At 45.8% G+C, this 27,284-nt stretch overlaps 1 protein-coding gene across 5 annotated transcripts in view; it reads left to right on the plus strand.

Annotated features, from left to right (window-relative positions):
* STAP2 (signal transducing adaptor family member 2) overlaps positions 1 to 27,284 on the plus strand; it is a 423,449-nt gene that overhangs the window by 326,564 nt on the left and 69,601 nt on the right. For all 5 annotated transcript variants that reach the window (XM_069217057.1, XM_069217059.1, XM_069217055.1 and 2 more), the window contains 3 exons: positions 949 to 1,050; positions 17,179 to 17,319; positions 26,235 to 26,324. In XM_069217057.1, the coding sequence (XP_069073158.1) occupies positions 949 to 1,050; positions 17,179 to 17,319; positions 26,235 to 26,324 (333 nt within the window). The remainder of the gene's footprint in view (positions 1 to 948; positions 1,051 to 17,178; positions 17,320 to 26,234; positions 26,325 to 27,284) is intronic.

Below are 27,284 nucleotides of genomic sequence, written 5' to 3' on the forward strand. Positions count from 1 at the left end.
GGGAGAAGCATGCAAAAACCAGCAACCACATGCAAAGCAGATGAGAAAGAAGCAACCAAGCTGATGCTACAGGCATGCAGGCATCAACAACCACAGTGCAGTAGAGTTAGAGGATAAGGAATCGCGCTAAGGGCATGCAAGAATGAACAGCCACAATGTAATAGAGTTAGGAGGTGAGTAATCACACTAAAGGTGCTATGGCATTAACAGATCAACAGGCATGCATGTGCAATAATGGATCATGCCGATGAAAAAGTTACTCACTTTTGGCTACTTCTCAGACCCACCACCTTGGCAGGTAATGCTTTGGTGTCTATTCACAGACTGAGGAATCTGTGGTTAGAAGTATCCATTAGAAGAACAAGTTCCAGTTATGTACCTTCAGATTCCTCACCGCTCTTTCAGATCCCCGTCAGCTAGAATAATATTTTGCCATCTACAAAAGTCCCAGTTTTAGGAATCTGAGCACTGATTTTAAATTTGCTGATGAGTTCTGCCTCTGTGGGCGCGGGCAGGCTTATGGAAAGAACCTGACATCAGCATGCATGGATGACACTTAAATGTGGCTCCGCTTGTCACTTCGGAAGCAGAACGGAGTTGACGCAGAGTCCAAAGATACCACTTACATGCAGGGGCACTGCTTTTTGAGGTTTCTAGATCCAATCTGGGGATATTCACAAGGTGATGAATCTCTGCTATCCCTCAGAAGCTACACATGCAGGAACCAGCCACCACATTGAAATACACTTAAGAGACAACGAATTCGAAGGTACTACAGGCATGCAGGGTTCAACAACCAATGCATGGAGGGGAAGGACTTTCTCCACCAGGAAAAATAATTTCATAGAGGAGAAAAATGTATTATAAAAATGTTTTATGCACAGGGGATCCTGTTCTCCCTCCGAAAACTACGGAGAACTTATGTTCAGCTTATGTTTATTTTTGTAGAATTCATACCTATTAACGAGGACAATGGAGCAGGCATCGTAAAGAACACTGCAGGGGGAAGCCTCAGTGGCCCCAGGGGCCTGAGCCAACAGGATTCAAGAGGTAACTTACATTTATCTACTTAAATTGAACTTTAGTCCTTCTTGACCTTCCAACCACACAGGAACAGACACCTGGCGACAAAAATGATCTATTGCTTCACGCTACATAAAAAAAAGACAAAGGAAAAACAATTATTTTTTGTTTCTCTCTTAATCGCAGAATGAAAACTAAAAAATGTAAGAGATATTTCTCTCGGGACCTCGATGAATGTTGTTTGCCATTAGTTAAGAAACTTTAGATCAACACTTTCATCACGTGGTGTTTTATTTGTGATGTGCTAAGTGTGTATTTGTATTGCTCATTCAGATGTGTAATCATGGTCATACATGATGTGATTTAGGGCCATGGTGCTTAGGAATTTGGGCAGTGCCTGAGTCATGCTGATACTGATGTGGTCTCAGGCGCGTGGGATTTGGGTGATGCACAAGTCATGTTTATGTCCAGGGCGAGGATGATTTGTGTGATGCTTGAGTCATGTTCATGCATATGTGGTTGAAGGTGGAAAGGATTTTGCAACACTCTAGTCAAGTTCGAGCGGACATGGTACCATGAAAGAATGAATTGGGCTAAGCTTGAGTTGTATTCTTATATATGTAGTCTAGGGTGGGTGTGCGATGCACAAATCCTGTTCATGCCTATGTAGTCCTGGGTGGGTAGGATTTGAGAAGCACAAATCATGTTTGTGCAGATATGGTTCTCTTCCAGGGCATCCTCATCAATAGTCATGGCACTGAATATTCCCACCTACGTGCGGGGACCCTGGACCACATATTAAATACAACATTTATATATATATATATATATACATATATATATATATATATATCTCAATCATGGAATACAGCCTATATTAAAGGCTAAAAATGCCCAATTTACATTGAGTTTCCCTTTGATAAACCTCTTACCAGACATTTTTGAGACCCTAAATCACAAGTCTTCCTCAAGACCACTGCTACCTTTGGTCCCAGGTATTCTACAACTAGTGATAGACATTTTTCTTACAGCAGCCTCCATTCGAGCAGCTCCAGCGAGAATTTCAATGAAATAAAAGGCCCAGGATCAAGACCCTTTATTTCTAAGAACTGACCCTCCACTAGATTCGGTTATTATAGGGGCCACCAAGAATACGTACTCCATTGCAGCTTCGTCGTCCGTCCCGCTGGATAAAAAAAGTAAACAAATAGATTCCTTGGACAGGAAAATGTGTGGCACATCAACCTAATTTATGAAGGTGTCTAGTGCTGCAGCATTACTGGGGCAATACAATAGTTCTCTCTGGGACTCACGGGCCAGATTTACAGAAAGGCAACCCAGGGAAGACAGACAGGACTTCAAGGAGATCCTGCAAGATGAAGGTTTGGTTTCTAAACAAATAATTAGGACGGTAGCAGATGGTTCTGACCTGGCAGTGCACGCATATTCACACGATATATGTGCCGGATGCTTATCATGGCTTCGTCTTACAGGTCATAAGCCAGGGGCGCAGCAGCACATCCTAACTTCCTTGCACTGGCAACTCATTATTTGGGTCTCACACGGATGACGAGATGACAAAGGTGAAAATCGAGTTGGACACGCTCAAGGCTGTGGGCCTTGAGCAGCTGAAAGAATTTCATCGAAGGCATAGGCCTTATGAGAGGCACACCCCTACCATCAGAGGGTTCAGACCCCTTACTGGGTTCCCGGCCACCAACAGCATCAACAAGCCATATCTCAGTACCAGCCCCGCAGATCAGCACATTCTGGAATATCAATGTTCAGCTTATCAGCTCCTCTAACCAATACCTCATTAAACATATTCAGGTCATCTACTGAGGATACTCTCACTGGTGAAGTGTCCGTAAGTGTTGGTGAGTAATCCCTCTTTGATGATCTTGTGGACGTAGACCATGAAGGGGATCTATGTGTGGAGTTGCGTGATCAAGACCTTTGAGCTCTTAGGGCAGGCATAGAGGATCTTGTCCTGGCCCTACGCCAAGATCTACTACTTGTCTGTGACCTGGTTCGGCGCCGAGGAGGAAACCTGAATCTTGTTGGGGACAAGATGAAAGAAATGGAATGCGAGCTGAGTGTTCCAGGCCCTTTGCTGATGAGAAGGTGACTATGACACCGAATCTGAATCCAGAGCTCATCACATATTCGTGTGAAGGCAGTGACAAAAGAAACCTGTGTGTTACAGACTATAGAAGGTTATCAAATAGAGAACCAGTACAACTGAAGGGAACCCAATGGGTTGGTGTTTCAAAAAGAGTTAGAACAGATAGTGCAAGAGGAGGTATTACAGATGTTGGAAAAGGGTGTGATAATAAAAGTAGGAGAGCAGTACTTTGTTTTTAGTGGAAAAGAAAGGCAAAGGGTGGAGGCTGGTGATAACTTTAAGGGATTTGAATCAGTTTGTGACATAACAACATTTCAAGATGGAGAGTATACATCTAATGAGAGATAGGCTTCAGGATTGGATGGTGAAGATGGATCTCAAGGATGCATACTTCACAATACCAGGTACAAAGGAGAGTCAGAGGTACCTGCAGTTCAAGTGGAAAGGCCAACTGTATCAGTTTCAAAGTCTTACTTTCGGGCTGGCGGCAGCCCCTTGGTGTTTCACGAAGTTGTTGAGACCGATGAGTCACAGAGAGGGGAGTAAGGATAATCATTTATCTGGGCGATATCTTGATAATGAATCTGGATATGGAAGAATTGAAGGAGCAGTTGGAAATGGTGATTGATTCCTTTGCAGTATGTGGGATTCTTGGGGTTCGTGGTGGACCCAGTGTTGTGTCACTTGCGACTTCCAGAGAAGAAAGTGAGGAAAATAAAGCAGGAGGTGCAGATGATGTTGAAGAGAAAGGAGGTTAAGTTGAGAGCGTTGGCTTGAGTGATTGGTTTATTGTCTTTGTCAATTCAACTGGCTTTTTCAGGCCCATTGCATTACAGGGCCCTTCAGCATTTTAAGACTTCTGGTCTAGCAAGAGGAGGTTTGTGGTACAGAGACTTGGCGTCTCTATCTTTGGAAGCAGGAGAGGAGTTGATTTGGTGGAAGGAGAATTTTAATGTTTGGAATGGTTGGGCAATTTTTGGAACAAAACCAGATTTTGTATTAGAGACGGATGCAAGCAACTTAGGTCGGGGAGCTGCATGTTTGGGTCAGGAGACCGGGAGAGTTTAGACTCCGTTGGAAAGGGGGAGACACTTAAATTGATTGGAGTTGCAGGCAGGTTTTTTTTGCCCTACAGAGTTTCAGGGCAGACTTGAGAGGGGGATCTGTATTGTTGAGAATGGACAATTTGACTGGCGTGCCGTATATAAACATGTTGGGAGGAAACAGATCCAAAGGACTGTTTGAATTAGCAAAGGAGATGTGGGAATTCTGTTTGGAGCACAAAATAAGCTTGAAGGCAGAATACTCGCGGGGGTGTTGAATTGAATTCTCAGAATGTGTCACATTAAAGCGATTGAAAGTTACGAGAGGGTGTTTTTCAGGTTATTGTAAACATGACAGGGCCTTTGGAGGTGGACCATTTTGCTTCCAGGCTAACCATTCAATTACCAAAATATGCCAGTTGGAGGCTGGATCTGGGAGCAATGGCAGTGGATACGTTTACACCGAATTGTGAAGGAATGAGGGGTTATTATTTCTCCCATTCTTAATGATTCATACAGTGTTGGTGCAGGTGAGGAGACAGACGTGTTGAATGGTATTGATTACACCCTTCTCCAGTATTGGATCTTTCATAGATTCACATGCTTGAATCATCCCCGTCGTCGAGGTGGGAGCCTCACGGTAAATTTAAATATATAAAAAGCAGTAAGTCAGTAAAAATAAAACCAGTAGGCCCAAGTAGGCCTCATAAGGTATTTTACAGTCTATCCACTTTGTTTTGTGAAAAGACCCAAACTTGAGTATCAACCAATCAGGATTCAGCCCCTCCCAAACACTCCCAACAGAGGCTGAATTCCCTCAGATTTTCTACCGCACGTCGTGTGAAGGGAGTCTCCCTGAGCTCTGCTCAGTTTTTTTCCTATTTTCTGACTGAAGATTGTTTTTTCTCTCAGGAAACTAGTTACAACTTTACTATGTCTGAAAAGGCAAAGAAGGGTCTGTTCAGAGACTGTGACAACTGTGGGAAGAAGAGACTACATATTGATGACCCCCACAAGAAGTGTATTTACTGCCTTCATCCAGACCATAAGGTGAGAGACTGCAAAATCTGTCGCACCTTTAGTCAAAAAACCCTCAAAGACCGAGAGGGTAGACTTCTCTTATGGCTGCAAAAACAGAAAGCCTTAGAGCATCCTTCATCAGACAGCGAAGAGTCACCACAAACTTCTCGCCCTCAGAAAAGAACAGGTGAGAGAGATAGAGGTGCGGATGAACCACCAAGAAAAATGCACAAAAAGACTAAACAAGTCTTAACTGAAGAGGCAGTTAAACATGGACCAAAAAAGGTTCATTCAGAACCTACTACGCCGTTACACCGGAAAAGCACCTCAAAGAAACCATCCCTGTCTCTGTCACCACAAAAAGAGTCAGAAAAACTCTTTTTGGTGAAAAAACAACCGTCGACGACCGCCCCGTCGACGACAGTGTCGACGGTAACAGCGACCACGGTATCGTCGACGTTCACAACACCATCCTCACCGATGATTATGACGTCGTCGCCTTTGTCATCGACGACGATTATTACTGCAAAAATCTTCAAAAGAGCTTCGTCGGCAACCACATCGTCGACAGCGGAGGCCTCCTGGGTTCACAAATCATCCAGGGCACTCCCATCTACGCAAACTACGTCGGCGAAGCGACCGTCGTCGCTAAAATACCCGTCGACGAAGGGACCGTCGACTAAGGAAAAGACGCAGTCATGGACGGAAGCGTCGACGAGAGACCCGTCGACGACAGTACAGTTGACGACAGTACCGTCGACGAGGGAGCCGTCGACGAGGGAACCGTCGACGAGGGAACCGTCGACGATGGATCCGACGATCACCACAGCATTAACAGTTTACAAACCTTTGGACATTTCACCAGCTCATTCCTCATACCATCATGAGGACTCCACCAGATTCTTACCCCTTTCCCTTATTAATATAGGGGACAAGCCATCTGACATTTTGCCGATGCATACATCACCAAGTAAGGTGCTGCCATACCCACCGCAACATCTTTTAGACGATGAGGATGATGACGTTCAAGGCATGTTTGGGGCAGCTAGTAGCCCGTCCCAACTAAATGTCAAATGTCAAGAGTTTGATGAAGAAGAGGATCAACATTACCAGCATAGTTATGCTTCAACATCTTATCCACAGGCAAACCAACCATCGCCTCTAGCTATGCCTAGCACATTAGTGACAGATTTACAACATATGTTGAAGGACTACTATAAAAGGTTCCCACCGTCAACTCAGTCCACGCCACCTAGACCTCAGAGTTACCAGCAAGCTCAAACTACTAATGTTTCCGAAACGCCACAGGCTAGTAGACCTGTAACTAGCCAAGCTCCGGAAGCTTACCTCTCGTCGGACGACGAAAGGGAAGAGGGCGAGCTAGCAGATTCAGCGGCTAGTGAATGGGACGACTATCTCGTTCCCACACCATCTCCACCTCCAGCAGCTCCAGTGGATTCTCCTCCAGAAGACATAGGAGGTTTCCATAATATCATAGAGAGAGCGGCGAAACGTTTTGGCCTGGAAATTGTTTCCCATGAAACTGAGTGTTTTTTGTATGACTTTAAAGAGCCATCAAAGAGATCTGTAAGAGCCATACCTATTGTGGATTTCTTGTGGCAGGAGGGTTTGAAGGCAATGAAAAACCCGGCAACAGTGCCTTCACAAATGCCAAGGCTAGAGAAAAAATACAAGGCCCCAGATGATTCTCCGGCCTGTTTAGTCTCACAACCGAAACCTGACTCGGTTATATCACAGGCGGCTCAACGACGATCCAAAAACCCCTCTACACCTATTGCGTCTCCCCCAGACAAAGAGGGAAGGAGACTAGACAATATCGGTAAGAAATTCTCCTCGGTTGCTGCAGTAACGGTCAAGGCGGCAAATTCCCTCGCCATCCTGGGAAGGTACGATCGGCAGATGTGGGCAGACATGTCCGTTTTTGTAGATTCACTGCCAGAAGATCTCAAGGTGGAGGCTAAAAAGGTCTTGCAGGAGGGAGAAAGGGTTTCCGCAGAGATAATAGACAGTGCAATAGATATTTCCCTCACTGGCTTTCGACAATTAGCTGGAGCAGCAGTCCTGCGCAGACAAGGGTGGCTTAAAGCTACTTCATTCAGACCAGAAGTCCAGACTCGTGTTCTCGACATGCCCTTCGATGGAGAGAGTTTGTTTGGCAAACATGTCGATGATATGCTGCAGGCTATCAAGACGGATACCGATACGGCAAAATCCCTAGGTACCCTGCAATATAAAAAACTACCTTTTCGTGGAGCAAGGGGTAGAGGTAATTACTCCTTTCGAGGTGGATACCAACAATACAGGTCACAATATACATCTTCCTCCACAGGACCAGGACATCAGCACCATCAACAACAGCAGCATTATCGATTACCACCAGCCGCAGCTTACAAACATCCGGCTAGAGGAAGAGGAGCTGCCCGAGCAAGAGATACAGGCAGAAAGCAATGACCAGCGGATAATCTCAACACCTCCCCAATCAATATTGAAGGTCGGAGGTCGCATCAATTCTTATTTCCCCAAGTGGAAGGCTATAACATCGGACAGATGGGTACTAGATGTGGTGACCAGAGGTCATTCTCTGAAATTCATCCAAACACCACCGAGTGTCCCTCCATCGGGTACACCGCCTCTGAGGTTGAGCCAACTTCTCAGGGAAGTAAGGATAATGCTAACAAAAGGAGCAATAGAACCAGTCCCTTTATCTCAAAGGAACAAGGGATTCTATTCCCGGTTTTTCCTTCTCAAGAAACCCTCAGGAGACTGGCGCCCCATCCTGGACTTGAGAGCACTAAACAAGTTTCTAAAGAAACAATCGTTCAGGATGGTAACGTTGCAGGATGTCCTGCGTCTCTTAAACACGGGCGATTGGATGGCATCCCTAGACCTCCAGGATGCTTATTTTCATATCCCCATATATCGCAACCATCGCAAATTTTTAAGGTTCAGGGTAGGAAGTATGCACCTCCAATTCCGGGTTCTACCATTCGGTCTCAAATCAGCCCCCAGAATCTTCACAAAAATGCTAGCTCCAGTAGCAGCACATCTTCGCCAGGCAGGTATCCAGGTCTTCCCTTACCTGGACGACTGGCTTATAAAGGCACCCTCAAAATTCCAAGTAACAAATCATATTTCCTATTGCCTTCATTTGTTACACAGCCTGGGGTTTGTAGTCAACTACCAGAAATCTCAGATATACCCCAAACAAGAATTGAGTTTCTTGGGAGCAATTTTGGACACAGTACGCAGCAAAGCGTACCCATCACACGAGAGGAAACAAAAGTTAACCTCGTTGGCAAACAACCTATCCAGAAAAAAGTTCGTTTCAGTCCGCATCTACAAATCATTGCTCGGAATGATATCATCGTGCATTCCGCTAGTCCCAGATTGCAGGCTCCATATGCGACCCCTGCAAGAGCAATTGGACATACAATGGACACAGGTCCTCGGCTCCTTCGAAGACAAGATTCGCATAACGCCTCTAATGAAGAACACTATGAGGTGGTGGGCGACTCCAACCAATTTCTCAAAAGGGCTGTCTTTTCTTCTTCAAACACCAAGTTACATAGTAACAACGGATGCCTCTCTCGAAGGATGGGGTGCACATTGCCAGGACCTGCAAATCAGCGGAATCTGGAATCAGCAAGAGAGCCAGCTCCACATCAATTATCTAGAACTCAAAGCAATACATTTAGCTCTAAAAGCTTTCTTGCCAAAGATACAATGTTCAAGCGTCTTAATCCGGACGGACAACATGACCAGCATGTTTTATCTAAACAAGCAAGGAGGCACAAGGTCCCTAAAACTCTCGCAGCTAGCCCAACAAATTTGGACATGGGCCATCAAACACAATATTTCACTAAAAGCGGAGCATGTGCCAGGACAGATCAATGTTCTAGCAGACACCTTGAGCAGGACAGTAATTCCTTATCACGAGTGGGAGCTAGACCAGAAAACTCTCAATGGCCTGTTTCTATTATGGGGCAAACCAAACTTAGACCTATTTGCCACTCTCGAGAACAAGAAATGCCAGTTCTACGCAAGTTGGCTTCCCCAAAAAGATTCGTGGGGGAATGCGTTTTCGATGAGATGGTCAGGAGTTTATGCCTACGCTTTTCCTCCGATCCCGCTCATTCCGAGAGTCATCAGAAAAATGAAGACGGAGGGGTGTCGACTTCTACTCATAGCTCCCAGATGGCCCAGACAAATATGGTATACGGAGCTCCTCATGCTCTCCGAACGACCACATCTACCACTCAGACAGAGTCCGACTCTTTTAACGATGCACCAGGGACAAGTCACACACCCACATCCATCGTCTCTTCATTTGTCGGCTTGGCTCCTGAACACAATGAATACTTAAATCTCAAAATCTCCCCAGAGTGTAGAGACATCTTAGCAAAAGCTAGAGCTGACACTACCAACAAAACCTATAGACTTAAATGGAAACGGTTTTGTGTTTGGTGTGCAGCGGAAAATATACATCCTTTATCTTCTACTCCGGAACAGATACTTCCATATCTCCTGCTCCTGGCAAAATCAGGACTTGCATATTCTTCCATACGGGTACATCTGGCAGCAATCTCCAGATACCGCAGATCACCAGATAGACTCTCTTTGTGTTCCACAAGAATTGTCAAACAATTTATGAAGGGCCTTTTTCGGGTCTTCCCGCCAATTAGGAAACCCCCGCCTCTATGGTCATTGAATGTTGTGTTGATGCAACTCATGAAAGCTCCTTTTGAGCCGATCCACAAAGCTGACCTAAAATTCCTCGCATGGAAAACAGCGTTACTGTTAGCTCTTACTTCGGCAAAAAGAGTCAGTGACATTCAGGCTTTCACCATCAAACAGCCGTTCCTCCAGTTTACAAACTCAGGTGTCATCCTGCGGACAAATCCTAAATTCATTCCGAAAGTTCCCTCAACATTTCATTTAAATGAACCAGTCATCTTAAAAACCTTTTTTCCAAATCCGCAAACAGTGGCTGAAAAAACATTACATTCTCTCGATATTAAAAGATGTTTAAAGTTTTATCTACAGAAAACTCAGGCCATCCGCCAGTCGGATCAATTATTTGTAGCGTTCGGCGGAACAAAGAAGGGACACGCGGTGTCCAAACAGACTTTAGCAAGATGGATTGGCCTGGCGATTCAATTCTGCCATTCAAAAGCAGGAAAGCCGCTCCACACCAAGGTGAGAGCCCACTCTACAAGATCGGTAGCCACTTCAGCGGCACTCTTTGCAGGTGTACCACTACATAGCATCTGTAGAGCAGCAACATGGTCCAGCCAACACACATTTACAAGACATTACTGTCTAGAGGAGACAAACCAGGTCGATACAGCAGTGGGACAAGCAGTGCTGAGGCATCTATTTCGTTAAGGTGAGCCTCTTACACATCCCACCACCACACTCGAGGTATGGTCATTAATGGTTCATTTTCTTCTACTGTTTAACGTGTCGTATTCTCCATAATAATACCATAAACTGTGTCAGGATTTCTTGCCACACACATTTTATTGCTTTTATATTCGTATGTTTGTGAATATAAATATAATTATATGTAAGTGCATATTTAAAACTGAACTAATGTGAATCACATCACGTATAGAATTACGATGGAATTACAGTCAATGTAATTCAGTAAGTAAGAAAACATTACTGCTCGTTACTCGGATTCAAGCATGTGAATCTATGAAAGATCCAATACTGGAGAAGAAAATTAGTTACTTACCTGTAACTGCAGTTCTCCAGTATTGGTATCTTTCATAGATTCACATGCGACCCACCCTCCTCCCCTCAGAGGCTCCCCTATTATACAGATATTAAACTTCACACTCCTAATAGAAAATCTGAGGGAATTCAGCCTCTGTTGGGAGTGTTTGGGAGGGGCTGAATCCTGATTGGTTGATACTCAAGTTTGGGTCTTTTCACAAAACAAAGTGGATAGACTGTAAAATACCTTATGAGGCCTACTTGGGCCTACTGGTTTTATTTTTACTGACTTACTGCTTTTTATATATTTAAATTTACCGTGAGGCTCCCACCTCGACGACGGGGATGATTCAAGCATGTGAATCTATGAAAGATACCAATACTGGAGAACTGCAGTTACAGGTAAGTAACTAATTTTCTTTTGGGAAACTCAGGTGTGGTTTCTGACAGTAATGAAAATGGCAGCGTAAGAGCCAATTTTGATAATGTCTTGCAAAGGTCTTTTGGTAGGTGCAGAAGGCACAGAACATCCGTTGGTGGAGTCGGGTTCTCTCAATCATCTAGTGTTTAGGATATCAGGTGCTCTGGAAGATTCACAGAACTTTTAGGTAAGGCTGCAAGCTTTCCTGATGAATCATGGGCACCAGGTACAAAGAGAAGGTGTAGAGGGGCATTGATGGTATGGTTACATTGATGCATGGAAAAGGCTTTGGATCCTGTTGTGGTGCCAGATTTACTAGCAGGTTTTTTTGATAAAGGTTTGTCATGTAGGACAGTACATTGTTACAGATCAGCTGTGACTTCAGCAGGGTTTATCTGTTGGTAGAAGTCCTTTGGTTTGCAGGGTGATGAAAGGGATGTGGTTGAGGAGACTGCCCAATTCAAATTATCAGACCATATGAAACATAGATTTGGGTCTTCAAATATTTGAGGGTTGGCCAACCAATAGATATTTAGAGGCAAGAAAATTGTCTTGGTAGATGGCTATGTTGCTTTGTCTCATTTATTTCCGTAGAGTTTCAGATGTAATATCTTTGGAGGTGTCACATAGATGTTTTCAACCGAATGGTGTGGTTTTTGACATTTGTAGACGAACTAAGACTATGGCCCTCATTTCGACCTCGGCGGTCTTTTTTAAAGACCGCCGAGGTACCGCCGTGCTGAAGACCGCCAGTGCAGGTGGTTTTCCACGCAGCGTATTATGACTGCTGGCAGCCCTCTGTCCTTTTTCGGACGGAGAGCTGCCAGCAGCCATATTGGCAGTCAGCAGGGAAGTGGAGGCTGCCCCACCTCCACCACCCGTCATCAGAACACCGCCCACCGAATCACGTTCCATGATTCGGCGTGGCAGTGGTCTGGTGACGGGGTGCTGGCGGCAGAGCAGCCCCCATGGATCCCATCTCCTCCCGGAGGATCAACGGTCAAGGTAAGTTGATTGTCCGTTAGGGGAGGGGGGTGGGAGGGTGTTGTGTGCGTGCATGGGTGTGTGCGTGTGACTATGTAGAGGAGGTGTGTGAGTGCATGTATGTATGCGGGGGTGTTGTGCGTATGGGAAATGTGTGCGGGTCGGTATGTGTGCATGTCTGTATGTGTGGGGGTATGTGTTGTAGTCTATGTGTGAGTGTAGGGGTGTGTGTATGTGCATGTTAAGGGTGGCGGTGGGGAGGGGATGTGTGCATGTGCATGTTAAGGGTGGGGGTGGGGAGGGGGGTCCTGCCACCTTTGGGGTGTGGCAGGGGGGTAGGGGGTGTGGGAGGAGGATTCAGGAGTGGGGGAGGGTGGGAGGGAGACCCCTATCAGTGCCAGGGAAGGAATTCCCTGGCACTGATAGTGCCTACCGCCATGGATTTCTTGGCGGTTCCAAACCACCCGAAATCCATGGCGGTATGCAGGGTCCTGATACCGCCGGCGGTCGGAGTGAAAAAGTGGCGGATGACCATGGCGGTAACTGCCAAGGTCATAATTCCATTTTTTTTTCCGCTGGCCTGTTGGCGGTATTACCGCCACTTCTCCCCCGCCCGCCAGAGTCGTAATGAGGCCCTATGTCTGGGTCTATTTTTTATCCAAGGTTTGACGACTCAACTGATTTATGTGTGGTACGATGTTTGAAAGAGTATGAGACCAGGATGCTGGAGAAGAGAGGTGCAGGAGTAGACCAACTATTAATCTTTGATGTGGAACCTTTTAGAGCAGTAACAAATGCTTCAATTCCTAGATGGGTGTAAGCTGCTATGAAGGAGGCAGGTGTGGATGTGTCAAAGTTTATGGCTCACTCAGTACGGGGAGCTATGGCGAGTAAGGTTTGTATGTTGGGTGGTCGTTTGGAGGACATTTTGAAGGCAGCGGATTTGTCATCTACAGAGATGGTTTAGGAGGTTTTATTTTAAATCTGTAGATCATGTTTCAAAATGTGTTTTGAAAGATTTTGAACATGCATTATGCTAGCCTCCTCTTTTGACATACAATTATGATGCTTATAGGTTTACTGAATTAAGAAACGCGATTTTATTAAAGACTAGTATTATCCCACCTGCCCTTCCCTTGTGGAGGGTTTGAGGGGTGAAGATTGATATATTCCTGTGATGCTGTTGTTACAGATCTTTAAGCTGGAAAGATTCTTCTTTTATGTTGATGTTAAGGGTTTATGAATTGGTTTCCTTTTGCAGATAATTAAGAGGATAGATTGATAGTTGATTTTTTTTTTCTTCAAGTAGAGTCAAGAAGAAGAGCAAACAAAGAGGAGGAAGATGGAGGTCAAGCAGTATACATGGGACTGAGCATCCTATTTTTCATTGAGATGTTTTAATGCTGTATTTGAAAGCGAAATACAAGTTACATGCATAATGCAAGCCTCCTTATCTTTAATAAAATCTTGATTCTTAATTCAGTAAATCTATAAGAATCATCATTACTCTGTCCCCATGGCAGAGGGACCGCCAAGCAGGGGATCATTTCAAATGCATTGGCAGGCACTGCCATCATAATGGTTCCTGTCAGTGCATGTTGCTGTTTGGTGGAGGACTGTGTCAGCATCATGCCACCCTGCACCAAACAGTTTTCTTTTTTATTTTCAGAAACAAAATACCTAAACCAGGATTTAAAAAAACAAAACGTAATGCTCCATTCACCATGGGAATCATCTCCCATGGTTGGGGGATCATTATGTGCTTTTTACTGTCCCTCACCACCATGGTTACCTGGCGGTGACAGACAGTAACAAAATAGCTAATTGTCCCAGTCATCCTCCAGTCAGGATTTATAAAGCACAGCAAATCACCCTGGAGGGCCTCAAGTTGCTATTATAGCTGCCTGCTTTGGGGTGCTCTGTTCATTTGAATAGCCATGTCTTGAGTCCTTTCTTGAATTCCTGGAGTGATAAGGCAGTCCTGAGGTAAAGGTCATTCTAGGCCTTGGGTGCCAGGTGAGAGAATGAGCGTCCTCCACTGTTGGCTTGGTTGATCCGGGGGTGTGTCTGCGAGGGAGAGGGAGGCGGATCGCAAGTGTCTGGTTGGTTGGTGGAAGACCACTTGTTTGTTGATGTATGCTGGTCCTTTGTTGTGCAGGGCTTTGTATGCGTGGGTCAAAATCTTGAATGTCATCCCTTCTGGATCTGGAGCTAGTGTAGTTCCTTGAGGTGTGGGGTGATGTGAGTCTGTCCGGAGCGGTCGAGGATGAGTCTTGCCGCTGAGTTTTGTATTGCTTGTAGTCTCTTCTGGAGGTGTGCAGTGATTCCTACGTAGAAAGTGTTTCTATTGTCCAACCTGCTAGTGACGACGGCCTGGGCGATGGCCCTTCTAGTGTTGATTGGGAGCCACCTGAAGATCTTGCAGAGCAGCATTGGGTGTGGAAGCAGGTGGATAAGACTGTGTCTTCCTGTTTCTGCATAGATCTTCCTGTCCAGGATGATGCCTATGTTGCAGAGTTTGGTTTGTCGGGGTGGTGGACGACTGAATTTAGCAGGCCAACAGGCATCATTCCATGGCGAGGTGTTGCTCCCACAGATGAGGACTTCCGTCTTGTCCGTGTTGTGCTTGAGACAATTGTCCTTCATCCAGTCAGCGACATTCATCATGCATCTGTGGAAGTTGGCTGTGGTGGTGGTGGTGGTGGTTTTTGAGGCGTCTTCTGACAGCGAGAGGATGAGCTGGGTGTTGTTGGCGTAGGAGATAGTCAGATTGCACAGATTCAACATTGTGTTGGCTAGGGGATCATGTATGTGTTGAAGAGGGCCGGGCTTAGGTATGATCCTTGTGGGACGCCTCAGATGATTATCTTGAGTTTCTGAGGTGTATGCTGGGAGATTGATTCTCTGTGTTCTTCCGGTGAGGTATGAGGTGATACATTTGAGGGTATCTCCCTGAATTCTGATTTGGTGATGTCTGTTGATCAAGGTGTGGTTGGGGGCGGTGTCGAAAGCAGCTGACAGGTCGAGGAGGAGGAGGGCTCCTGTTGTCTATGGCTGCTATCTAGGCTGTCTCTGTGCTTTGGTTGGTTTGGAATCCAGATTGAGAGTGGTCCAGGAGGTTGTGATGTTTCAGGTATTCGGTGAGTTGCTGGTAGATTGCCTTTTTGAGACCCTTTGCAGTAAAGGGGAACAGGGAGATGGGCCAGTAGTTCTTTGGTTCTTCTGGGTCAGCGGATGGTTTCTTAAGGAGGCACCTAATTGGGTGGGTGGACATATATAACCATTTCTCTGACAGCCATTACTCTGTTGGGCCATCGGAGAGGTTTGGCTATGGCAGTGATGGAGTAGTCACTGCGGCTGTCAAACATAAGGTCAGGTGCGACGGAGTATACATACCGCAAGCATATAAATCATGCCCTAAGATTTCTCTCTTGGATGAATTTAGTTCAAAGTTGAGTCAAATGTAGTTTATTTCAGAACATAATCCAAATAACTCGTTATTAGTAATATTCAATATACGCATCATCAGTGGTAGCTACAAATCAAATTTAGTTTTAGATTGTTTAAACCTCCGATCAAGATAAGATTTTTAAGTCAAAATAGTAACATGCTTACTTTTGGAGTTGTGGCCACCTGATGACTGATGTGGCAATATATCTCAGAAGCCTAGCTGATGTCATCCAGCCACAGAACATTCTAGAATACCTACTGCCGGTGACTGTTAGCGGTGCATGTTCGGGTAAAGACCAAGCAATGCTCTTTTCGCACAGGGTGGTCCCTTGAAGGCATGAAATGAGCTGCACCGGTACAAGGTGTGAGGAGATGGTGCTCTTTGACAGCAGGTAGCCCTGGTGTGGGTGCTGTTGGGTGACTTCTTGTGGCGAGAGGGGCCGAGTGCGGCAGGGGTGCTGAAGCCACGGATGATAGATTGCCACCCTTTGCTTAATCAGCAGCAGTTCCCAGGTGAGGAGTTTGTTTATACTTTGATCAAACTTTATGACGTGCTCAGGTTTGCCAAGGCATAGGGTACCACCCAGTATAGATGGGGAAACACAGTGAACAGTCCAGGTATCTTTTGTGGTAAACAAAAGTAGCAGCTAAATGCTCAGGTGAATACTGCAGGAACTGTACAGATAGTACCTCGTTTCATCATGGCAGGATACAGGACTTTCAAAAACATATATTTATTAAAGATAAACAAAATGCTTCAATCAATTGGAAGTAAAGTGCATAAAGTTACTTCAAAGATGGATCAAGTCTTTGACTTTGTGACACCAGGTTAAAATGCTCCCAGTGACAGCTGATTTGGGGTTTAGGCCTTACAAATGTCTTTTAGGAAACCATGTGGACCATGCCTTTCTCCACATCTTTAACACCATAAGAAGTGCCCTCATCCAGTTTGTCCTTCTTGTGTGGTTGGCCTCGAGGATGTCCATACTTTTAGGCCTTTTGTGTGTTTTGATTCACGATGTGGTGATATGCTGCGGGGTTTGACCAGCACGTGTGAAACGCGAAAAAACGTGTGAATTGACCAATCTGAAGTCTTTCAACCTCCGCACACTTCGTTCTGAAGTGAATTAGTTTTTTATCCACTGGAGTGAAAGCTACATAACTACAGCTTCTCTTAACCTGGAGATGAATGTCTTTAGGTTGCTGGTGCCAGATTCTAAGGAAATCAGGGCAGTGTCACTATCCCCATAAGACATGAAAGTTGATGTTTTAATGTGGACTGTGTGAGTTTACCCGACCTGGTGGCCTGGCGGACACTTTTACTTTTGTTTCATTTTTGGCACCGTTTAATCTGTTTTGTTGTTTCTGATAAGGAGCCACCAGGCCTCAATTTAATAGCTGGGACCCACCACCCATCCCTTCGGTCCCACCACCAGATGAGGAGGAGGAGGACGGGGAAGATAAGAAAGGCGACCGTGAAGAGGAAGATGCACAGTTCTACATAAATGGTGACGGTAAGCCGGATTAGGAATTTGTCTCAGTAGTGGCTGGCATAAGGTTGGCAGGGCTTTGAGAAACATATGGAATGGAAGATATAATGAGCTGGAGACTAGGCACATCTCTGAAAGCACTTGTTAGCGTCATGAGGTGGCAACATTTTATAGTGAATATAAGTAGAATATAACCTAACCCCACCATATGAAAAAGCACACAATACTCAGTCCAGATCTTGCCCAGCTTTGCCAGCTGGATACATCAACTTAACAGAACGCGTCAGAGCTCACCATTGCCACACACAGCATGGCTGCAGGGTCTGCTCTCAACATTCAACCAGCACCAGGCAACAGCACATATTACTGAGCTCTAACCTCCATTCTTTACACCTTTGAAAGTGTAATAGGACATTGATTGAATGATGTTAGGATAGTTCTCAAAACCCCTCCTGTAGTTCTCAAACATATGGAGGTGCTAGGAACTTCATTGCTGGTTACGATGAAATGAGTACAGAGAACCAGTGGCTATCAAAGGGGCTTTCCAAGATGCTCGTGGCTGGGTATGACGCTCTGGGTCTGGGGGTCCAAGTGCCATTAAAGAACGGGACCTCCCAGGATCCTCGTTGTTGGAGAAGGTGCAGTGAAGATTGAGAGCCATGTGCCATCGTAGAAAGGGGATTTCCACGATCCTCATTGTTGGAGAAGGTGCAGTGAGGATTGAGAGCCAAGTGCCACTATAGAAAGGGACCTCCCAGGATCCTCGTTGGTGGTGAAGGTGCAGTGAGGATTGAGAGCTAAGTGCCATCGTAGAAAGGGACCTTCCAGAATCCTAGTTGTTGGTGAAGGCGCACTGAGGATTGAGAGCCACGTGCCATTATAGAAAGGGACCTCCCAGGATCCTCGTTGTTGGTGAAGGTGCAGTGAGGATTGAGAGCCACATGCCATCCTAGAAAGGGGCTTTCCAGGATCCTCGTTGCTGGTGAAGGTGCAGTGAGGATTGAGAGCCACGTGCCATTATAGAAAGGGACCTCCCAGGATCCTCGTTGTTGGTGAAGGTGCAGTGAGGATTGAGAGCCACGTGACATCCTAGAAAGGGGCTTTCCAGGATCCTCGTTGCTGGTGAAGGTGCAGTGAGGATTGAGAGCCATGTGCCATCGTAGAAAGGGACCTTCCAGGATCCTTGCTGTTGGTTATGACACTGGGTCTGGACAGCCAGAATACTCATTGTTGGTTATAACAAGTTTGTTCTGGAGAGTCAAGTACCATCAAACAAAGGGACATTCCAGAATCCTCGTTGTTGTAGAAGGTGCACTGTGTTTGGAAAGCCAGGTGCCCGCAAACAAAGAACATTTAGAACCCCCATTGTTGTTTTTGACACATTGGGGGATGGAAAGTCAGGTTCATCCAACAATGCGACATTCTACAATCCTCGTTGTTGGTGATAGCGCTTTGGGGATAGAGAGCCAGGTGCCATCGAACAAAGTACTGGCTATGATAGAGACATCCAGACATCATCAAACAATTGGTCTTCTAGGACGTTTGATTATAAGGGATGTTGATGTTGCCGGGTTTGGTAAGGAGAGCCAGGCGCCCACAAAACAAAGAGCATTTCAAAATCATATTTGTTGATGATGCAGGATTCGGTAAAGAGCTTTACCACTTTAAAATGAATATTTGAGGTTCATGAGGTGTCACAAGAGGGTATTGTAGAGATTGGTCATAGTACATATACGGACAATTTACAGCAGGAACAAAAGCTGCTAAATTACAATCTTTGTTAAGGAAAAACACGCAGAGACAAAATCCTGATTACTTGGAGAGACAGCCAGTCACAGAAGGAAGATTGCCGGAAGGAATGACATGGCGCCCTTAGCATTCTCTTTGTGAACTGACTACCAGGCCTCCTTACAAAGGGGGGCATCTAGACCACCAAGTGCGCAATACAGTGTGTTAGACAGCAGAGTAAATCAAAAGACATATGTTGTACTCACAGAGCTGCAATGGGAATATGTGTTTTGTAAGTCATTCTTTGGACAAGAACTTCCAGAAGTCAGAGCCTGCACATGATACTCAGCCAGAAAGTGAGATCACCTGGGGGGTTAAAAATCACTTCTAGGTGTAGGAGCTGACCAGGTGACTGATTCACTTCTAAAGATGCAGATTTTAAGAGCTGGGTAGCAGGTTTTCTCATGCAGCCAATCGTTTGCTGGGAGAGGATTGCATTTCCCTTTCGGGGGTCGGACTGGGCTTGGGTGGACCCTGCTCACTAGTGTCAGTCTGGGCATGGTTTGGAATCTGGGGGTTGAAGTCAGACTGGGTATGGGTTGAAGCTTGAAGAAGAAAGCTTCGGGTAAGGCATGTTAGACTTTGAAGCAGCGGGTCAGGTGCCCGCATGGTGTAGTAGAGATGTGGAGTTGTCTTGTTCTCCAGTATTGGGGTATCTTTCATAGATTCACATGCTTGAATCATTCCCCGTCGTCGAAGTGGGAGTCCCACGGTACATAGAAAGCAATAAATAGATAAAAAACCTTTTTTTTTTTTCTTCATTGAAGTCAATAGGAAAAAACACATTCCATTTTATAACTATCAGCCTCATTAGAAAAAGCCCAAACTTCAGCCAATCAGGCGAGACCACCCCTTTAGAATCCTCAGCACAGAGCTCAGTCTCTCAGATTTTCTACCGCACGTCGTGTGTAAGGGAGTCTCCCTGAGCTCTGCTCAGTTTACTTTCTCTTCAAGAGATATTCTTCAATTTTCACTTTTGTTCTTACTGTAGTACTTCTTCCATCATGTCTACAGCAAGAAAAGGTTTGTTTAGACCTTGTGGGACCTGTGGAAAGTTAAGGCTTCACTGTGAGGACCCTCACAAGGAATGCATATACTGTCTCCATCCAGAGCATAAGGTCAAAGACTGTAAAATCTGCAGGACCTTTCCCAACAAGACTCTGAGAGACAGAGAAGCCAGGCTCTTACTTTGGCTTCAGAAAAGAAAGGCCAGAGAAGCTCTTTCTGAGGAGGAGGACAGCAACACATCAGTGGCCTCAAAGAAGAGGAAGAGGTCTGTGGAGAGCTTCTCCCCCAAGAGCAGTAAGTCAGCCAAGAAGCTGCATGCATTTAAGGACAGACCTGAGGAACAAGCTTCAACATCCAGAGAAATTGGTGGTAAGGTTCGTTCAGAGCCATCTACACCTGCTTCCTCCTCAAAGAAGCTCAAAAGACCTTCGAGTTCTCTGCCACCGTCCAGGAGATCCACACCGTCGACGACACCGTCGACGAGCGCATAGTCGACGGCAGGCCTTCCTTCATCGACGACAACAGCGACGGCCACGTTTACGGCTCCATCGTCGCCAATGATCGTTACCTCGTCTCCACTGTCATCTACGACTATAACGTCGGTGAGCTTGAAATACGGTCCATCGTCGGCTCACACATTGAAGATTACAAAGAAACCGTCAACGGGTAAGAAGATGAAATCTCTACCGTCGACGCACTCATCGACGGGTAAATTCCGGGGTTCTTCGACGACGACACACCCGTCGACGACAACCCTGTCGGCGGCAGCCCCGTCGACGGAAACCTTGTCGACGCTCACATCACTGATAATGGCTCCACTGACGATGGCTCTGTCAACGCCTACACCGTCGTCGACAGCACCATCGACGAACGCACCATCGACGGCTCAATTTCCTGATCCTATACCCAAGCATTTTGGAGCATCTCCTTACCTACCTCAGAGAATTCTACAAATAAAAAGCAAGTCTTCTCTCCTACTTCCATCACATACATCACCCAGTAAAGTCACACCAATACCTCCGCAACATATCTTTGCTGACGAGGAGGAAGAAGATGATGTATATTCGGATGATGGTTTTTTCCCGGTGGCACGTAGCCCCTCTGAACTACGGATTAAGTGTCAGGAGGAGGATGAAGAAGAAAGTGACCAGCTTTATTTAGATCAGCAGAGGCAGAGTCACCTGCAACCTCAAGAGCAGCTGGAGCAGACGGTTCAGATGCCTGTCTCGTTGATAGCTAACCTACAGCAGATGATGCAGGACTATTATTCTAGATTTCCTCCACCTGGCTCCTCTACCCCGGTGCAACCTCTGCATACACCAATATCCACCCCTGCTCCACCATCTGGATTTGCTGATCCTATCCCAGGTCCTTCATCTGGACAGGATATTGCTCCACCTTCATCTGAGGACGAGCAGGAAGAAGGTGAAATTCAGGACACTGATATCAAATTCACACACCATCTCCTTCGACGCCTCCACCAGTAGACTCTCCACTGCAGGATATTGGTGGTTTTCATAGTGTGATGGAAAGAGCTGCTAAAAGATTCCAACTGCCAATAACATCAAAGCAGTCAGGCTGTTTTCTTTATGACTTCAAAGAGGATACTAGGAAATCTGTAAGGGCTATTGCCATAGTTGACTTCATTTGGGAGGAGGGCCTTAAGGTCATGCAGACTCCATTCTCCATTCCCGCAGTCTTACCGAGACTTGAGAAGAAATATAAAGCACCGGACAATTCTCCAGCATGTCTGGTTAGTCACCCTAAACCAGACTCGGTCATATCGCAGGCAGCTCAGAGAAGGTCCAGAAATCCATCGGCATCTCTGACTGCCCCCCCAGACAAGGAAGGACGTTGATTGGATTTGATTGGGAAAAAGTTCTCAACGATGGCGGCCACTACAGTTAGAGCAGCAAATTCCCTAGCAATCCTAGGAAGGTACGACCACCAGATGTGGTCTGATATGTCGCAGTTTATAGACATGTTACCTGAAGATAGTAGAGCAGAAGCGCGCAAGATTCTACAGGAGGGTGAAAAGATCTCGGCTGAAATCATAGACTGCGCCATAGACGTCTCGTCTACAGGTTTTCGCCAGTTAGCCGGAGCGGCCGTACTCAGGCGTCAAGGGTGGCTGAAAGCTACTTCCTTTAGACCAGAGGTACAATTAAAGATCCTGGACATGCCGTATGACAGTGAACTCTTGTTCGGCAAGCATGTGGATGATGCGTAGCAATCCATTAAAACAGACACTGAGACAGCCAGGTCTCTGGCAACATTGCAATACAAGAGGCAGCCCTTTCGGGGAGCGAGAGGGAGAGGGACCTTTTCTTATAGAGGCGGCGCACATCAGTACCGTCAATACTCCTCTTACTAGGGACAGTTTCATTCCACCTTTGGCCAGCAACAAACACATTCCTTTCGACAACAGTCAGCCACACATTTCAGACAGCAAGCAAGAGGAAAGACGACTTACAAAGCCAAAGAGGCGGCAAGAAAGCACTGACCTTCATCAGATGCCTGCAGCCAACCCCTATATCAACACTCTAATAGGGGGCAGAATTTCCAAGTTCCTCCACCAGTGGTCCAAAATTACTTCAGACAAATGGGTGCTCAATATTGTCAACCGAGGACATACACTAGAATTCAATCAACCTCCCCCACATGTACCACCAAGAGGTCCCCCACCGGCCCATCTCAACGAACTTCTGGCACAGATTGCTATCTTAATGGAGAAGGGAGCAATAGAGATCGTACCAAGATGCCAGAGGGGAACAGGTTTTTACTCCCGCTTCTTCCTTATACGGAAAAAGACAGGAGACTGGAGACCTATTTTAGATCTTCGTTCGCTCAACAAATACCTCAAGAAGCAATCTTTTCACATGATCTCCCTTCAAGACGTCCTACGCCTACTCAACCGAGGGGACTTTATGAGATCCTTAGATCTCCAGGACGCATATTTCCACATTCCCATTCACCCCAGTCATCGGAAATTCTTACGATTCAGGGTTGCAGGCACTCATTACCAGTTCAGAGTGTTGCCCTTTGGTCTCAGGTCGGCCCCAAGAGTATTCACCAAAGTTTTGGCACCAGTTGCAGCCTACCTCAGGCAACTAGGGATACAGGTGTGCCCGTATTTAGACGACTGGCTAATAAAGGCATGAACAACGTCAAAAGCTGCCAGGGACATGAAGACATGTCTGTCTCTTTTTGGGACACTAGGCTTGACAGTCAATTACCCCAAGTCTCATCTAGATCCTTCCCAGAACATCACCTTTCTAGGAGCCGTCCTGGACACAGTCCAAGCAAGAGCCTTTGCTTCACTCGACAGACGAAAGAGACTTCGAGATCTAGCAACATGTCTCAGCAAAAGAAGGTCCGCTTCTGTTCGGACTTACAAGTCTTTTCTGGGGATGCTTTCGTCTTGCATTCCATTGATAGAAAACGGTCGTCTGCACATGAGAACACTTCAACAGCAATTAGACAATCAATGGAAACAAATAGAAGGATCTTTCGACGATGTAATTCGGATAACCCCATCAGCAAAACAAGCTCTCAAATGGTGAAAGGATACGCCCCTCATCTCGGAAGGTCTCTCATTCCTGAAGGACAAGCCAGTGCATATTATAACAACAGATGCATCCTTAGAGGGATGGGGCGCACATTTGCAGGATCTATCAGTGAGAGGGAAGTGGTCCACTCAGGAGTCGACTCTTCACATAAACGTATTGGAGTTAAGGGCAGTTTCCTTGGCACTCAAGTCCTTCCTCACAAACATCAGGGGTTCCTCAGTCTTGATAAGAACAGACAATACCACAGTCATGCATTACCTCAACAAACAGGGGGGCACAAGATCGCAGGCATTATCACTAGAAACGCAGAAACTGTGGCATTGGGTGATTCAACATCGGATATCTATCAGAGCAGAACATCTCCCGGGGATCACCAACACCTGGGCAGATGCCTTAAGCAGGACTCGAACCAGCTGCCACGAGTGGGAACTCAATCACTCAGTTCTCGACCGTCTCTTTCGTCGTTGGGGCAAACCCAGTCTGGATCTGTTCGCGACCAGAGACAACAAGAAATGCCAACACTTTGCAAGCTGGCGACCGCAGAAGGGATCAAAGGGGAATGCGTTTTTGATCAGATGGTCAGGGATTTATGCATACGCTTTTCTCCCGCTTCCACTCATCCCGAGACTTCTGCAGAAAATGAAGAGGGAGCCATGCAGACTTCTATTAATTGCTCCCAAATGGCCACGCCAGTTTTGGTTCACAGAACTTCTATTACTCTCGGAGTAGCCTCACATTCGACTGAGAACACTGCCGGATTTGTCAACAACGAATCAAGGTCAGGTCCGTCATCCCAACCCGACGTCTCTTCGATTATCAGCCTGGCTCCTGAATTCTATGAATTTGACGGCCTAGATATCCCTTCAGATTGCAGGGAGGTACTTGCCTGTGCCAGGGCTCAGTCTACATAAGTTCAAGTGGAAAAGATTTTGCATATGGTGTTCAACTTCCACCGTTCATCCTCTAAACTCCTCTCCTGAACAGATTCTGCTATATCTGTTGCATTTAGCTAAATCAGGCCTTTCCCATTCGTCTATTAGGGTTCACCTTGCTGCTATATCCATTTCCGACGAACATCTCATTCACCATCTTTATGGCCATCCAGAATAATAAAGCAATTTCTTAAGGGCTTTTTCAGGATGTTTCCGCCGATTCAATGTCCTCCACCTCCGTGGCATTTGAATATTGTGCTTTCCCAGTTAATGAAGCATCCGTTTGAACCCATTCATAAGGCAGACCTCAAATTAATTTCTTTGAAAACAGCCCTCCTTCTGGCCTTGACATCAGCGAAGAGGGTTAGCGATATCCAGGCTTTCACAATCTCACCACCTTTCCTCCAATTCAAATCAGAGGTGGTCATTTTGAGAACTAATCCAAAATTTATACCTAAGGTTCCATCGTCTTTTCATCTAAATGAGCCGGTGGTTTTGAGAATTGTTTTTCCAAATCCGCAAACTACAGCAGAGCGCGCATTACATTCTCTAGACATTAAACGATGTTTAAAATTCTATATTCAAAGGACTAGCAGTGTCCGTAAATCTGAGCAACTGTTTATTAGTTATGGACGGATCAATAAGGGCAAGGCCGTTACTAAGCAGACCATAGCGCGCTGGATCTCTTCTGCCATACAGCTCTGCCACCAGTTAGCAGGGAAACCGTTATCATCCAATGTCAGAGCGCACTCCACTAGAGCGGTATCCACTTCGGCAGCTCTATTCGCAGGAGTCCCTCTGAACCAGATCTGCAGAGCGGCAACGTGGACACGTGCCCACACCTTGAAAGATACCAATACTGGAGAACCACAGTTACAGGTAAGTAACTTATTTTCTTCTGCATTTCTACATGCAGCTGTGGGTTTCACTTGCAGTTGTCGAGCAGACATGCGGGTGAACATAGAGGCATGAGCCAAGCTTGCAGTTGTACATACACCTGTGCAGCCCACATGCATTTTTGCACACAAAGGTGAGAAGCCACACAGCTTTACGTACAGAAGTGCAGCTGGTGTACAGTTTCTCATGCAGGTCTAGGTTCAGAGTGCAGTTACGTATCCAAGAGTGGATCTGGCTTGCTGACCCTCTTGCAGGTGAAAAGGGTCCAGGCAGTTTTAGAGACAGCTGTATGTAAAGTGTGGGACTGGCAAACCTTTGTACATATGTCTGCAAGCCACTCAGCTGTGCATACAGACATGGAGCCAGCAAGCAGCTTCACATACAGGTGCAAAGCTGCCATGCACATTTACATAGAGTTGTGCAATTGTACAGTGCGGTGGGCTTGTTCTCTAAGCGGAGCTGGCTTGCAATTGTACATGTACATTTGAGGCTGGCATATATGGACCCAGCTTGCGCTTGTACGTACACTTGCAAAGGCCTGCAGATTTTCACCCACGAGTAGTGAAGCCATGCAGTTTTATAAACAGGAGTAGATTGCCTGGCAATTTTACATAAAGTCGTGGAACCAGCTAGCATGTATACATATATTTGTCAGCCCCCACTCAGAGCTCACACATGCAGACTTAAGAAACAACAGCAGACCAGAGGTGGCATTAACATATTTACTCACTTTGTTTGACCACAGTGGTAAAGAACTTATCAGGCGATCACGGGACTTTGCCCAGAACGCAGACCAAGTTACCCCCCACACCTGCAGCGCAGCCCGTGCAGACAGGTAAGGGCAGAGAGTTCTACTTCTCTATGGTTGCGCATGGTACATCGCCAGTCATAATGCCATCTTGCTAACATTCCTCTGTCGCTAAGAACCTCTTATGACATCTCAGCAATAGGGTACACTTGGAAAAGTAAGTCTGCACATTGGGCTAGGAGTTCACCAATCGAAGTACAGATTTACAGAGTTCCACTATACTTTGTTGAGTCTGACCAGGTATTATTGTTAACTCTTCATATGCCTGTTTTTTTCTGTTCCATAGTCTGTATCTTCTCTTGAAGTCATTCAGCGTATGAGTCAATATCTCTCTATGACACAATTTGTGATTGTGCCTTTCAATTCTAGAGTTAATCTACTGTGTCTCATTGTTACTGTATTCCTTGTACATGTGTCTGTGATTTCACTGTTCCACTGTCCTGGTGTGTGTGTCTGAATCTCTTTCCCAGTGTTTGAATAATTGTCTCCCTATCATTCCACTAAAGTTTGTGTATTCTACCCCTAGCGGTATTGTATATTCTGTCTTAGTGTCAGCGTTTGCCTGTTCTACTCTATGTATTAGTTACTCTTTGTCCCAGTATGTAAGTCAGTCTCTATTGTGTAACTGATGTTTGTGTATTCCTTTCCTAGTGTGAATGCGTTCTCTGTCTCACAGTTTATTCCTGGTTCACGTATCTGATAGCGACATCTCAACTAAGATTCCTTACCTTAAACTAAATCCCCAGGCGTCAGACTAGATCAGGACATTTTTAGTAAGCAGTATCCCTGTGCGTCAGTAATTGGCGTAGTTCAGCTGCACATGGTGTCGTCTGTGCCGGAAGTGACGTGTTTGGTGTCTATATAGGAGCCACCCCAGCATGCTTATGTCACTTCTTTGCTTCCCACATCAGTCAGCACAGATCCAGATTAGAGCTACACCCAGTCACTTTTTGAAAGACCTTTTTCTGACTCTTTTGTTGAAGATTT

This window comes from Pleurodeles waltl, chromosome 12 (assembly GCF_031143425.1).
Source record: "Pleurodeles waltl isolate 20211129_DDA chromosome 12, aPleWal1.hap1.20221129, whole genome shotgun sequence".
In the NCBI taxonomy this organism is placed as follows: domain Eukaryota; kingdom Metazoa; phylum Chordata; class Amphibia; order Caudata; family Salamandridae; genus Pleurodeles; species Pleurodeles waltl.